At 37.8% G+C, this 14,719-nt stretch overlaps 1 protein-coding gene across 2 annotated transcripts in view; it reads left to right on the top strand.

Annotated features, from left to right (window-relative positions):
• The window catches only part of CNTN5 (contactin 5), a 1,286,475-nt gene that overhangs the window by 1,239,143 nt on the left and 32,613 nt on the right, over positions 1 to 14,719 (top strand). For both annotated transcript variants that reach the window (XM_088791491.1, XM_019741696.3), the window contains one exon: positions 14,349 to 14,458. In XM_088791491.1, coding sequence (XP_088647617.1) covers positions 14,349 to 14,458 — 110 coding nt within the window. The remainder of the gene's footprint in view (positions 1 to 14,348; positions 14,459 to 14,719) is intronic.

Raw genomic sequence — 14,719 nt, 5'->3', positions numbered from 1 at the left:
ATTTCGGTAGACTGAAATATGAAAAATACCAGGCAAATTAAATGTGGATAGAGCCTGCCTTTGTTCTGACAAAAGTCAAACATACATTTGACATTTGTTCACTATTTAAATTTATTAACTTGGAACTTTATGGATAAATATGAGTAAAGTTTTAGCATCATTAAAGTATGTCAACGAAGAAAGGCAGTACCACGGAACGGAAGAGCACTTGCCTGGAGTCAGCAAACCTGAGCTCAGTCTGCTCACACCAACTGTATGTCCTGGGCAGTTGATCCATTTCTTTCTTACTCTCCTCCATTTTCAAAATGAAAGTCTCAAACTAGAACATCTCCTGAAGCCATTACAAATCTAAAATAATAAATTTTGTCAATTTAGTCTACATTCTAAAATAATAATTTAAATTTTAATTGCCCCTGAATAGGCAGTAATGATAGATCTACTTTTTTTATATAATAAAAAGAAGGAAATCAGCACCTCTTTTTAGTCACTTGGCAAAATTGTTTTACTTGAAAAAGAGTAAACGTTTTTAAGATTGGACCATTTTTAAAGAGTCAAGGCCTGTCATAAATTTATAAAATTATATATTGTACTCATGCCAGTGCAGATTCCTCTTTCTCTGTGTCATAGATATTCATACAGATTCACTGTGTACCTTCATCATCATACTCTTACCCAAAGCTCAACTGATCTGGTTGAGGCTATTTCTCGGGAAGATTAATTCTGCATCTTTGTTCTTCCATTAACCTAGTTTACATGTTTATCACCTCAAAATCCCTCTGCAATTTAAATAAATGTATGTAAAGAACAAGAGGAGTGAGACTGACTTTCTATTTCTGTTTCTGGGCTTAGTTCTTGCTCTTTCTATGGAGAGTACTCAACACATGCCTAGAGCTGACAGCAGTCAGGAAGAAAACGTGTTAGGTGCTGTTTCCAACGCAGCCAACAGAATTCATATTGATTTGAGGGAAGCATGGAACACAAGGACTTCTAAGTCACATCTTACAGTACTAGTTCTCAACCCTTTTTTCCACTGGCACATTGGTGATAAATGACATTCACATCCAGAACACACTTCCATAAGTGTTCAGGTGCATTCCTCATATCCTCCATCCTTTTCTTCTCCTCTCAAGAAGGTCTATTGAAACGCAAATGAGAATTACATTATTATAGGGCAAACCTTCAATGTGGTCTGTTATTCAAAGAACTAATCATTTATAAATATTGGTATTTGGTGAATCACTTGGGAAATGACCTTGACTCATGACTCTGAGGTGGAACTGTTGCCCTAAAGTTCTCTCAGAAAAGCTCCAAATGGTTTTTCTGCTAATACCCTTGGGCCTTTGAAACCTTCCAAGATTTTCACAATAGAAGTAACCCTGAATTGCTCTGTCAGAGCCAAGCAGCATCTGATATAAGCCTGGAAGGAGAAATATTTTGCCTGCCAGGACTCTCATGCACCCTGCACATCTATCAATTATCTATATTCTTTAAACTAAGCAAAAATTATGTGCATTCTAACCCTGATTTTACCTCAAATATCTAGAGTATGGTATAACCTTATACAATACCCTAATTTTGGAAACAATTCTTTTTTTTTTTTTTTTTTAAGAATAGGAAAGTTTCCACATAAGTAATTTTCAAATGCATGGTAGAAGTAATAAAAGTGACTTTTTCAAGATGAAAAATCAAATTGACTTTCATTTCCATATTTCTAGAAATACTTGTTAGTCAAACTTACATCCATTTTTCCACTTACACTTCCAGTTCTTGTTATTATAGCTTTGGGAAGGGAGAAAACTTGAGCATTCAATTACATCTAATAGAAACATAAAGAAAAATTCAGCATAGATTAATTATAGATTGAAACATTTGTTTATTTGTGATGTACCTTAGCCTTTTCTTGCTTTTTGTTTGTTTGGTTTTTGTCTTGTATGTAAAATGTGTGCTACTTTTATCTTTATTAAAACCAAAAAAAAAACAACAGATTCATTTGCAAAAAATGATATGCAATTATACCCTTGCAAATGGAACTACCACAGCTCAAATTAAAACCCAACATTCATGAGATGTTATTCTCCTGATCAGTTTTTAAGCTGAAACTGAGCTCGGTGGAATTTATGTGAACTCGAAAATTAATAAATTGGCATATTAGTTGTAAAATACAAGACATAATTTCCTGTCTTTGCCAGATGATCCATTTGGATTAGTGCCTGTAAAAGTTCAACTACAGCTGTCTTCACTGAATTTTTAAATAATGAAACCATAACCCCTCTCCCAAGGAGTTTATTAAACTCTCCTTTGATTAATACTGTTGCCCACCCCTCCTGGGAAGTCAGATGTGTAATCAATATTACAAGCACATCCCCCCATATTACTTGGAGAACTCCAGCTGCTAGGTCACTTAATACAAATGTATCATCTAAATTCATGACCATGGTAATGCTGTGCAAAATTAGTAATCTAACAGAAACTGAAATCTATCAATCAGCCTGTCCATTTCATATGCCAAGACTAAAGGAGTTAGCCATGCCCCAATTATAATATCATCATAATTAAAGAAAGAGAGAAAGAAATCTTTTTAAGACTTTGAGTGTATTAGACATAACACTAGTAAAATCTCACAAATAGATTCCTGAATTTTCATCAAATTACCTGAGTTTAATAGACAGAAATGAGAGTGGCAGGAAACATCCTATGATTTACAGATTGGGAGAGTTTTAGAGATGCCTGAATATGACATGATCTATGAGGAGCAGTGCAGCTGTGGTTCATATTTATCAAAAATTACATGAAATAGGAATAAAAGGAATTGATAGTAAGTCTGTGACAGGTTAAATAGGAGATGATGGGGGTCTAAATGCTTTCTGGCAAGACTTGGAGTAGAGACCCCAAGTGGGGATCCCCACACCAATATTCTTAAGAGAAGTCAGGAGTGAAGGGGCAAGGAGAAGGAAGAGCAATAGTAAAGGGAAAAGCACCAGGTATGTAGAACGCAGATATGTGCACAGAAGCAAAATAGCATGGTAGTTAGGGCCTGACTGTCTTTGTTCAAATCCTCTCTCCATCCTCTAGCAGTTTTGTGATCTTGGGCAAGTTGCTTAACCTCTCTGCACCTCAATTTCCTCACCTGAAAATAGTGATAGTGATAGTAGGGATATTTGGAGAATTAATTAATATATAATGAATTTTGAATAGGGCTTGGCAAACGTCAAAACTTGGCAATTATTTCCTTTGATTGTTCCCCTTATCCATTTTGTTTGGTTTTTTAATCTTATTCCATTCATTCTTCTGTCAGTTATTTGGAGGAATTGGACAGTAAGAGAATAGACTATGTATGGTCTTGTAAAACCTCTTCTATGCCCCAAAGCTGACTCTAAGAGATGAAGAATGAGCTAAGTGCCCAATTAAAAACAACAGAGGAAAGGTCACTTGAGTAATGAGTTCTAGTTGGGGCGCTATCAGAGCCAGAAGTAGAGTCTCTAATAAATCAACCATTGTATATATCACATTTTTCATTGGCAAAATGAGGGCATGGATTTAAAATATAGGTTCATAACTCAAAAGCCTATAAAGGTCAAGTAAGAAATATAAATAAGTTAAGTAGCCCCAGTGTGATAAAACAGGGAATAGTAGGGACTCTGGCAAAATGAAAAGAACATGCCCTGACTAATAGGACCAACTGTTAATTCCCATCCACCAGCACCCAAGGATTCAGATTTGATATTGTCTTTTTTTTCCCCAAAAGAGCCAGAATATTTTATTTTTATATATGAAATTTTGGAAGAACTTAATGTCATACATCATTTTGGCAAACAAAACATGATTGAAGACCAACAATCCATCCATTTGTGAGCTATGAGACAAGTGACTGAAATTCTTTCTAGCTGTAGCCTTCTATCATTCAGTTATGATGGGATACCCAAATAGAACAGCTAGTTCCAATCCAAACCAGATATTCTGTGATCCAGTCATTTACTGTTGCCTACAGACAGATATTTTTTTTGATCGACACAAAAATGTTCACTTGGCTATAAACAGCATAAGAATGCAACTATGAAATGTCAGCATGGTATGACCCTGATTTATAATCATCAGAGCTTATAAATAAAAATAAGGTGGTTGTTTAGGAAATAGGTTTCTGATTTTTTTTAACTTTGTTGTTTTACTTTTTTAAAACTTTCTTATTTCTATTTGAATTTCTATTTGAGAAGTATTTAACCTTCTGTAGTGCTACAGAAAACTGAAAGAGAAAAAATTTGTTTCATTAGATTTGGAGAGAGATAGAAAGGCTGCCACCCAACCACATATTTTGTCCTGAAATTATTTGTCCTCCTACAATCTTCTTTGACAAAGATGTAATAGCTTCAATAATATAAAAGCTGAAAGGAGGCATTTGGCACACAAATCTCTGCAATGCCTTCATTTAAAAGATAAGCAAAACTGCTTCCAATAGCAAGTTTACACAAAGAGTGACTGTCTTTGAAATATGTAAATAGAAAAATGGCGGCATGAGGTGAACCTCTGTAAAGCTCCCCTGGAATTTACAATTAATCGAACAACAATAACTCCACAAAGGACTCCCTGCACAGCAGACAGGCAAGACGAAGAAGCCCACTACTAAATTCACCTAAAGGTGGGCGAATTGCGCGAGCTGGGGAGGAGGGAAGGGAGAACTGCAGAGACTGAACCATGAGGGCGCAGGACACAGACCTAGCTCAGTGCTCCTAGCTCAGTGCTCCAAGCTCGCTGCATCCTGGAACTACCGCAACTGCGGGACAGGGAAGAACTCGGACTGCTAGGGCTCCGCTTATGGCCCACAGGGCTGAAGGGGCAGCATATAACACAGCTGAACCCAACGCTCACGGCAGAGACCTCGGAGAAAAGACTGAGGGAAGAAGGCTGAAAACGGTGGTTTAAGTCCTCACTGCCGAGCAGAGAACAGAAGCCTTAGGCACTGAGACTAGCCGCCCCCTCCCTACCCTCCCAGAGCTCACCCCGCCCCCACCTGCCCGGTGCTAGAAGTGGAACAGTAGCACTGTCAGATCAAAAGAACAGAATATTTGCTGTTCTGAGAACTGTGGACCGCAAACACAGATTCGCAGCCCAACTAGTTCCGGCAAAGGAAAGGGACCTGTGGAAGCAGGACCGGCTGTGGTGGTGGTCGCTGCCATTGCTCTGGGCCATCTCTCACAACACACCCCGCACCTGGCCCCACCTATCTGGGCGGATCCCTGCAGGAGTAAACAGAACTGCTGAAACATACTGGCTCTGAATCTGGTGCAGGAAGAGCTTTGGAACTTAAAAAGCTCTCTGCATACCCACACGGACACTGCGCACTATGACCCAGATGAACTGTTAACAGAGGAGAAGCCCCCCTTCCAGGGAATCCCCCCATTGTGTGAGAAGCCGGAATAGTGCAGAGAAAACATAGCACTACCGTGTGAGAGAGAAAAAAAAAAAGACTGCAGTCGGAGAGAAAATAAAACATGCTACCAACAAGTACTAGAAAACAAAAGAAAGACCTCTTTCTATCAACCTGCTGCAGAAGCTACTCCTATAGATGTCAAGGAAGACAAATAATAAATCAGTAATTGCCATGAATAACCAAGGCAACAGGACAGCGCAGAAAGAAAGTGAAAAGTTTCCAGAAAAGGAACTTAAAGACATGGAAATATGTGACTTAAATGACAGAGAATTCAAGATTGCAGTTCTGAAAAAACTCAACGTGATTCAAGAAAACACAGAAAGGCAGTTTAATGAACTCAGACACACAATCAAAGAACAACATGAGCATTTTACGAAAGAGATTGAAATTTTTAAAAGAATCAAATAGAATTTCTGGAGATTAAGAACTCAGTAGAAGAAATTAAGAATGAAATAACCAGCTTAGGTAGTAGAGTTGACCAGCTGGAGGAAAGAATCAGTGACATCAAAGAAAGAAACCTGGAAATGACACAGATGGAAGAAGAAAGAGACTTGAGACTTCAAAGAAATGAAAGAACTCCACAAGAACTTTCTCACTCCATCAGAAAGAGCAATATAAGAATAATGGGCATACAAGAAGGAGAAGAAAGAGAGAAGGGAACAGAGAATATATTCAAACAAATTGTCGATGAGAACTTCCCAAATTTGTGGACAGAACTGGACCCTCGAATCCAAGAAGCAAATAGAACACCTAGTTACCTCAATCCCAACAGGCCTTCTCCAAGGCACATTGTATTGAAGCTGACTAAAATCAACGACAAAGAAAGAATCCTCAAGGCAGCCAGGGAAAAGAAGACGGTAACCTACAAAGGAAAGCCCATTAGATTATCATCAGATATTTCAGCAGAAACTCTACAAGCCAGGAGGGAGTGGAACCAAATATTCAAACTATTGAACGAGAGAAATTATGAGCCAAGAATAATATATCCAGCAAAGATAGCCTTTAGATATGAAGGAGGAATAAAGACCTTTCCAGACATACAGAAGCTGAGGGAATTTTCTAATACACGACCTGCACTACAAGAAATAGTAAAGGAGACTATTCAACCACCATCAACAGCGACAATTTGTGGCAACCAAAATATAAAAAGGGGGAGAGTAAAGGCCTGAACCGGAATATGGGAATGGGGAAAGTAAGCGTGCTGAAGAAAATGGACTGCTCTGAATATCAAAACTGTCTTTTACATAAACTTAAGGGCAACCACTCAAAAAAAAAGCCAGAACTGAAATATATACTGTAATAAAAGAAGAAACAGAGGGAAACATCATAGAATACCACCACACAGAAATAATAGACAACAACAAAAAGGCAAAGAAACAATGGAGACACAGCCTTACCAGAAAACTAAAGATAGAATGACAGGAAATCCTTATGTATCAATAATCACCCTAAATGTCAATGGACTGAACTCACCAATAAAAAGGCACAGAGTAGCAGATTGGATAAAAAAACTAAGCCTAACCATATGTTGTCTCCAAAGAGACACATCTCAGCTACAAGGACAAGCATACACTCAAAGTGAAAGGGTGGAAATTGACACTCCAAGCAAATGGTACCCACAGAAAATCAGGTGTAGCCATAATGATATCAGATGAAACAGACTTCAGGGTGAAAAAGATAACAAGAGACAAAGATGGACATTTCATAACGGTAAAGGGGACTATATACAACAAGAAGACATAACAGTCATCAATATTTATGCCCCCAATCAGGCAGCACCAAACCAAATTGGGAATGAAGAAGTTAAATTATCACTCTTGGCAGATGACATGATGCTATATATAGAAAACCCTAAAGACTCCACTAAAAAGCTATTAGAAACAATCAACGAATACAGTAAAGTTGCTGGTTACAAAATCAACGTACAAAAGTCCATTGCAGTCCTATATACTAACAATGAAATCTCAGAAAAAGAAATACAAAAAACAATTCCTTTTGCAATTGCAGCAAAAAGAATAAAATACCTAGGAATAAACTTAACCAAGGATGTGAAGGACCTATATGCTGAAAACTATAAGACATTTTTGAAAGAAATTGAAGAAGACACAAAGAAATGGAAAGACATCCCGTGCTCATGGATTGGAAGAACCAACACAGTTAAAATGGCCATATTACCCAAAGCAATATACAGATTTAATGCAATCCCCATCAAAATCCCAATGGCATTTTTTAAAGAAATAGAACAAAAAGTCATCAGATTTGTCTGGAACCACAAAAGACCCCGAATTAGCCAAAGCAATCTTAAAAAAAAAGAACAATACTGGAGGTATCACACTCCCTGACTTTAGCTATTACTACAGGGCTACAATCATCAAAACAGCGTGGTATTGACAGAAAAACATACACAGAGACCAATGGAATAGAATCAGAGACCCAGAAATAAAACCACATAAATATGGACAGATAATTTTTGACAAAGAAGCTAAAAACATACAGTGGAGGAAAGACAGCCTCTTCAATAAATGGTGCTGGGAGAATTGGATAGCCACGTGCAAAAGAATGAAACTGGACTACTATCTGTCACCATGTACCAAAATTAATTCAAAATGGATCAAAGACTTAAGCATAAGACCTGACACAATAAACTGCATAGAAGAAAACATAGGTACTAAACTTATGGACCTTGGGTTCAAAGAGCATTTTATGAATTTGACTCCAAAGGCAATGGAAGTAACAGCTGAAATAAATGAATGGGACTATGTGAAACTTAAAAGGTTCTGCACATCAAAAGAAACCATCGACAAAATAAATAGGCAACCAACTGAATGGCAAAAGATTTTTGCAAACAGTGCCTCCGACAAGGGGCTAATATCCAAAATATACAAGTAAGTCATGAAACTCAACAACAAAAAAACAAACAACCCAATTAAAAAATGGGCAGAGGACCTGAAGAGACATTTCTCCAAAGAGGACATACAAATGGCAAATAGACATATGAAAAAATGCTCCACATCACTAATCATCAGAGAAATGCAAATCAAAACCACAATGAGATATCACCTCACCCCAGTCAGAATGGCTATCATCAACAAGACAAATAATAACAAATGTTGGAGAGGCTGTGGAGAAAAATGAACCCTCATACACTGTTGGTGGGAATGCAGACTGGTGCAGCCGTTATGTAAGGCAGTGTGGAGGTTCCTCAAAAAATTACAAATAGAATTACCATATGACCCAGCAATCCCTCTCCTGGGTATCTACCCAAAAAAATCTGAAAACATTTATACATAAAGACACGTGTGCTCCAATATTCATTGCAGCTTTGTTTACGGTGGTCAAGACATGGAAACAACCAAAATGTCCTTCGACAGATGAATGGATAAAGAAGTTGTGGAATATATACACAATGGAATACTATTTGGCGGTAAGAAAAGATGATATAGGAACATTTGTGACAACATGGATGGATCTTAAGAGTATAATGCTAAGCGAAATAAGTCAGACAGAAAAAGCAGAGAACCATATGATTTCACTGATATGTGGTATACAAACCAAAAACAACAAGAGAACAAGACAAACAAATGAGAAACAAAAACTCATAGACACAGACAATAGTTCAGTGGTTACCAGAGGGTAAGGGGGGTGGGGGGTGGGAGATGAGGGTAAGGGGGATGAAATATATGGTGATGGAAGGAGAACTGACTCTGGGTGGTGAACACACGATGGGATTTATAGATGATATAATACAGAATTGTACACCTGAAATCTATGTAATTTTACTAACAATTGTCACCTCAATAAATTTTAAAAAAATATAAAAGAAAAGAGAAATATGTAAATCATATCCTACATTCTAGAAATTACGTTGTACACATCTTAAGAACATCACAATTTCCTTCCATTCACTTGCAAAACCAAGAATTTTAACTCCTATTAAACAGCAATGAAAAAAAGTTTTGTTGTAAGCCTGCTAATCAGAATTCTAGAATAAAATAGAAAGTAGAAGCTTTTCCCAGATTTTTTTTTTTTAATCAGGTAGATGCACAAATAATCGGCAGTTGGAAAGTGGGATGAGGGAAACCATTAGCAAAAGAAGTTAATGAGAGATATTCAAAGAGTGACAGAACGAGAAATTACAATTTATACCATGGCAGGAATTAATGTCAGTTTCTGTGTAAGATTAATGTGAATTTATGAAAGCACTTTGAATTAACACAGTTATGAAATTAATGAAAGCTTTACCCAAAAAAAATCATTGCTCGGTACAAACATGTACCTTTGAAAAAGTCTTTTGTGGACTTCTTGTATAGTAACAAGGACAGAAGTTTTGATTGGTATTTCTCAATTAATACTATACAAAGGATCTCTAGATAGATGTGTGACCACCATCCATTAGAAAAGGAAAAAATCTCAAAAAATGGTTATAATGCTTTAATATCTCTAATAATGACTTTTTAAAATTCTTTTTTATTTTTCAACTACAATTGACATACAATATTATGTTAGTTTCAGGTATACTATACAGTGATTAGACATTTATGTAACTTACAAAGTGATCACTGCAATAAATCCAGTACCCATCTGACACTATACAATAGTTATTACAGTACTACTGACTATATTCCCCATGCTATGCTCTACATCCTGCTGAGTATTTTGAACTACCAATTTTTACCTCTTAATCCCCTCCCCCTTTTTCCCATCCCTCCAGCCCCCCATCTGACAACCATCAAAATACTCTCTGTATCTGTGTGCTTGTTTCTGTTTTGACTGTTCGTTTGTACTATTCTCTAGATTACTCACATAAGGGAAGTCATATGGAATTTGTCTCTCTTTCTCTGAAAGGAACTTCTTTAAGAATAAAAAAGATAAAAGTTATGAATAACAAAATGGCAATACTTACAATACCTAGGTCCATCCAGGTTGTTGAAGATGGTAAGACTTCATTCTTTTTTATGGTTGAGTAATACTCCATTGCATATATGTACCTCCTCTTCTTTATCCATTCATCGATTGATAAACACCCAGGTTGCCACCATATCTTGTGTATTGTAAATAATGCTGCAATGAATATATGGATGCACATTTCCCTTTAAAGTAATATCTTGCATTTCTTCAGATAAATACTCATAAGTAACATTGCTGGGTCCTTCTTAGTCTCTGCTTTAAAATCTATTTTGCCTGGCATCAGCATTGCTACCTTAGCTTTTTGTTTTCATTTCCATTTTCATAAAATATATTTTTCCATCCCTTTACTTTCAGTCTATATGGATCTTTCAATCTGAAGTGAGTCTCTTGTAGGTGGTATATGTAAAGGTCTTGTTTTCTTATCCATTCAGACACCCTATGACTTTTGATTGGAACATTTAATCCATGTATATTGAAAGTAACTGTTGATAGATATGTAGGTATTGCCATTTCGTTATTCATAATTTTTATCTTTTCTCCTTTTTCTTCTTAAAGAAGTTCCTTTAACATTTCTTGTAATACTGGTTTGGTGGTGATGAATTCCTTTAGCTTTTTCTTGCCTGGGAAACTCTTTATCTCTCCTCCAATGCTAAATGATAGCTTTGCTGGGTAGAGTAATCTTGATTGTAGGTCCTTGCTTTTCATCACTTTGAATATTTTGTGCTAATCCCTTCTGGCCTGAAAAGTTTCTGTTGAGAAATCAGCTGACAGTCTTATGAAAGCTGCATTGTAGGTAACTCACTGCATTTCTCTCTTTGTCTTTAACCTTTGGCATTTTAATTATGATGTGTCTTGGTGTTGGCCTTTTTGGATTCATCTTGTTTGGGACTCTCTGTGCTTCCTGGGCTGGGTATGCCTATTTCTTGCTCCAGGTTAGGGAAGTTTTCTGTCACTGTTTTTTCAAACAGGTTTTCAATTCCTCACTTTTTCTCTTCTTGCTTCTTGATGCAAATGTTGGTATGCTGGTGTTGTCCCAGAGGCCTCTTAAATTATCCTCATATATTTGGGTTCTTTTTTTCTTTTTGCTGTTCTGATTGGGTGTTTTCTGCTACTTTGTCCTCTAAATTGCTGATTTGAACCTCTGGTTGATCTAATCCACTGTTGATTCCCTCCAGTGTATTCTTTATTTCAGTTATTATATTCTTTATTTTTGATTGGTTCTTGTTTATGTTTTCCCCACCCATTTTTATGTTTCCTATGTCTTTCCTGAAGTTCTCACTGAGATCATTGAGCATCCTTATAACCAGTGTTTTGCACTCTGCATCTGGTAGATTGCTTGTCTCCATTTTATTTAGTTATTTTCCTGGAGCTTTGTCTTGTTCTTTCATTTGGGACATGTTTCTATGTGTCCCCATTTTTGCTGCCTCTGTTTCTACGTATCAGGTAGGGCTGCCTACTATGCCTCCCAGTCTTGTTAGAGTAGCCTTATGTAGCAGGTATCCTGTGGGGCCCAGTGGCAGTCTCTCTGGTCACTTGAGCTAGATGCTCCAGGTATGTCTCTTGTATGGGTTGTGTGTACCCTCGTATTGTAGTGACCACTGTTTGCATGTCAGTGGGAGGGACTGACCCTGCAACTGATTGGTTGTGAGGACTGGCTATAATTATAGTGGAGGAGCTCTTGGGTAGGGGCTAACCCTATGGATCAGGATTGGCATTAGCCTGCCCAGTCTTCACTTTGAGTGTGTATTTTTATAGAGGTAGTTGGGTGATGCTCTGGTGTTGTCTGAAGCAGGCCACCAGATGTGTTAGTTCTGGAGCATCTTGGGAGGAGCTCTGTTTCAGGCCAAGGCCAGCTGCTGCCTGTGTCCTGCCCAGGACTACATGGTGTGAGCTACAATCTGCAGAAGGTTGCCACTTGTGCTGGGCTTGGAGGTGCCTAGGAGAAGCTAAGCTGTGAACTGAGGCTGGCTGCTACTAGTGCCAGGCTTGGGGATGCTTAACAAGAGATAAGGGGCATGCAGAGGTCAGATGCTGCTTGTTTGGGAATTGTGAACCTTTGAGAGATTTTAGGAAAGTCTTCAGCATAAGCCAATACAGGCTTTTTGGATGGAAAAGACATGGATATGGCTTTGGTGCACCCACAAATTAGGTGTGGCGGGGTCTTAGGGAATTACCAGGGCAGAGCAAGCAGTGTTAGCCAGGTTGGTACATACTTAGTATGTCAGCCACCTGCTCTGCACGCTGAGTCAGGGGAGGACTCAACAAAGGAACTATGGCTTCTGCCAATACTTCTCTCTGGGAGAAAACTGCCCCTCCTGCCCTCACCCTCAAACCAGATAATTTAGTTCCTTCCCATGTGTCCCTGGCACCTTTCGAGCTGCTGCCCCCCCACCGGAGCTCAGAGCAAGTGAGACTGTGAGCAAGTAAGTCCATGTATGGTCCCTTTAAGAGGGGCGCCTGCCACCCTCATCTCACTCAGCCACAATCTCCACTGGTTTTCATAGCCAGAAGTTGTGGGGACTTCTCTTCCAGGCACTGGAAACCTGGACTGGGGAGCCTGTTGTGAGGCTGGGACCGACCCCTTACTTCTCTGGAGGGGACCTCCACAACCGAAATATCCCTCTCAATTTTTAACAGCCACAAGTGGGTATGGGAGCAGCCCTTTCTGCATCTCCACTCCTCCTACCAGTCTCAAGGTAGTTCTTCTGTATGTCCTTAGTTGTAGGGCTTCAGTTCCTCTAGACTTATGTGGTTCTCAATGATGGTTGTTCTATAATTAGTTGTAATTTTGATGTGGTCGTGAGAGGAGGCAAGCACAGCATTTACCTACTCCACCTTCTTGATCAGAGCTCCTAATAATGACTTTTTAAAAAAAAATTTTTAGAATTCTGTCTTTGCCATATGGTTCCCTAAATCTAACAAAAACATTTTCAACAGATTAATCTGAGCTCTTACCAATAATACAGGGTTAGTATCAAAGTCTCTAAAATTTTGGGGGAATTAGTGGTTTTTAAATCAACTTTATACAGAACTGTTTGAACTAATGTCTGGCCTTTTTTCTGCTGTTTCATTTAATGTGTGTTCGTGACATAGCGTTTATGATTCTGCAATGTCAAAGCTGGAAATATTTCATTCCTCACATAGAGTGCAACCTCCAATAGAGTGCTCCTCTTGATGGATGCCAGTTAGACATGGTGTATTTGAAAAAATAGTGAGAAACGTCACTGAGCATAGCGACAGCACCAAGACCTTCAGGGACTTTTCATTGTACACCTGTCTTAAAAGTCAACATATGCCTTTTAAATAACATGATTCATATAGAATATTCCTTATACAATCATGGAAATGTAGTTTTGTCATTAGAACAACAAAAAAAATCTCATGAAATTTAGACTCTTTGTGCCTGTATAGGGTAAAAATTAAAATAAAATAATAATAAGTGATACTTTAAGTGTCAAATACTGTGCTAAATGTTTTATATGTATTATTCCAATTAAAACTAACCTTAAAAATCTCTGTGCTAAGTACTCTGATTATGCCCACATTACAGATGAGGGAACTGGGGCTTAGGAAGAGGTGAGGCAACTTGCCTAATCGTAAATAAATCTATAATTTCTTTGAAAGCAAAAACAACAGCAGCAGCAACAACAACAACAACAACAACAAAAAAAGCCAAGCCTTACTCCTAGTCCATTTTTTTGATTATGTAGACTGGCAAGCAATTTAAGTCACTCAATTTAACTTCTCCAGAAATGTCCTTGTTAATCCAAGAATAAATATTTTTGTTTGTCTTGCTAGATTTGTCATTTGTCATTGGTAAGGTATTGATGAGACTTGACCCGAGTATAGAAATTCAAAACGATCATCTTTTTATCTTGTGTTTTTCATAACTACCACAGCACTTCATTTCAAAAATAAGGTGCAAAGAAGTAACACCTGACATACTCAGGTGCAATGCTTTGATAGACAAACTTGTTACCATAGAGGTTTATTCTTTCCCTTTTCCTTCATACAGAACCCAGTACCGCTCCCACAGATGTCAAGGCTACAAGTATGTCTGTGTCAGAGATTCTTGTTGCATGGAAACATATAAAAGAGAGTCTCGGAAGACCACAGGGATTTGAGGTATGAAGAGAATTATTGAAAATAAGCCTTGTTATTTCTGCTGTCATTGCGTTCTCCTAAAAAGATGGCTTGGTGACATTTCAACAAAATTATATTCCTTTGAAATTTTACTCTGTGGTAAAGAAAGTAAGAAATATACTATTTTACTGGCATGTATTATGTTACTCATTAGCTGGCTTATTTTTCAGGATAGTAGTTTCCATAGCAGCATGCAAAGATTTTCTTAAAAACAGATGACAATAGACCTATTTTAAGGGCTAC

Source organism: Rhinolophus sinicus, chromosome 14 (genome assembly GCF_057876585.1).
Source record: "Rhinolophus sinicus isolate RSI-liver-muscle chromosome 14, RSI-T2T, whole genome shotgun sequence".
Lineage (NCBI taxonomy): Eukaryota > Metazoa > Chordata > Mammalia > Chiroptera > Rhinolophidae > Rhinolophus > Rhinolophus sinicus.
This window is presented reverse-complemented; position numbering and strand designations above follow the sequence as displayed.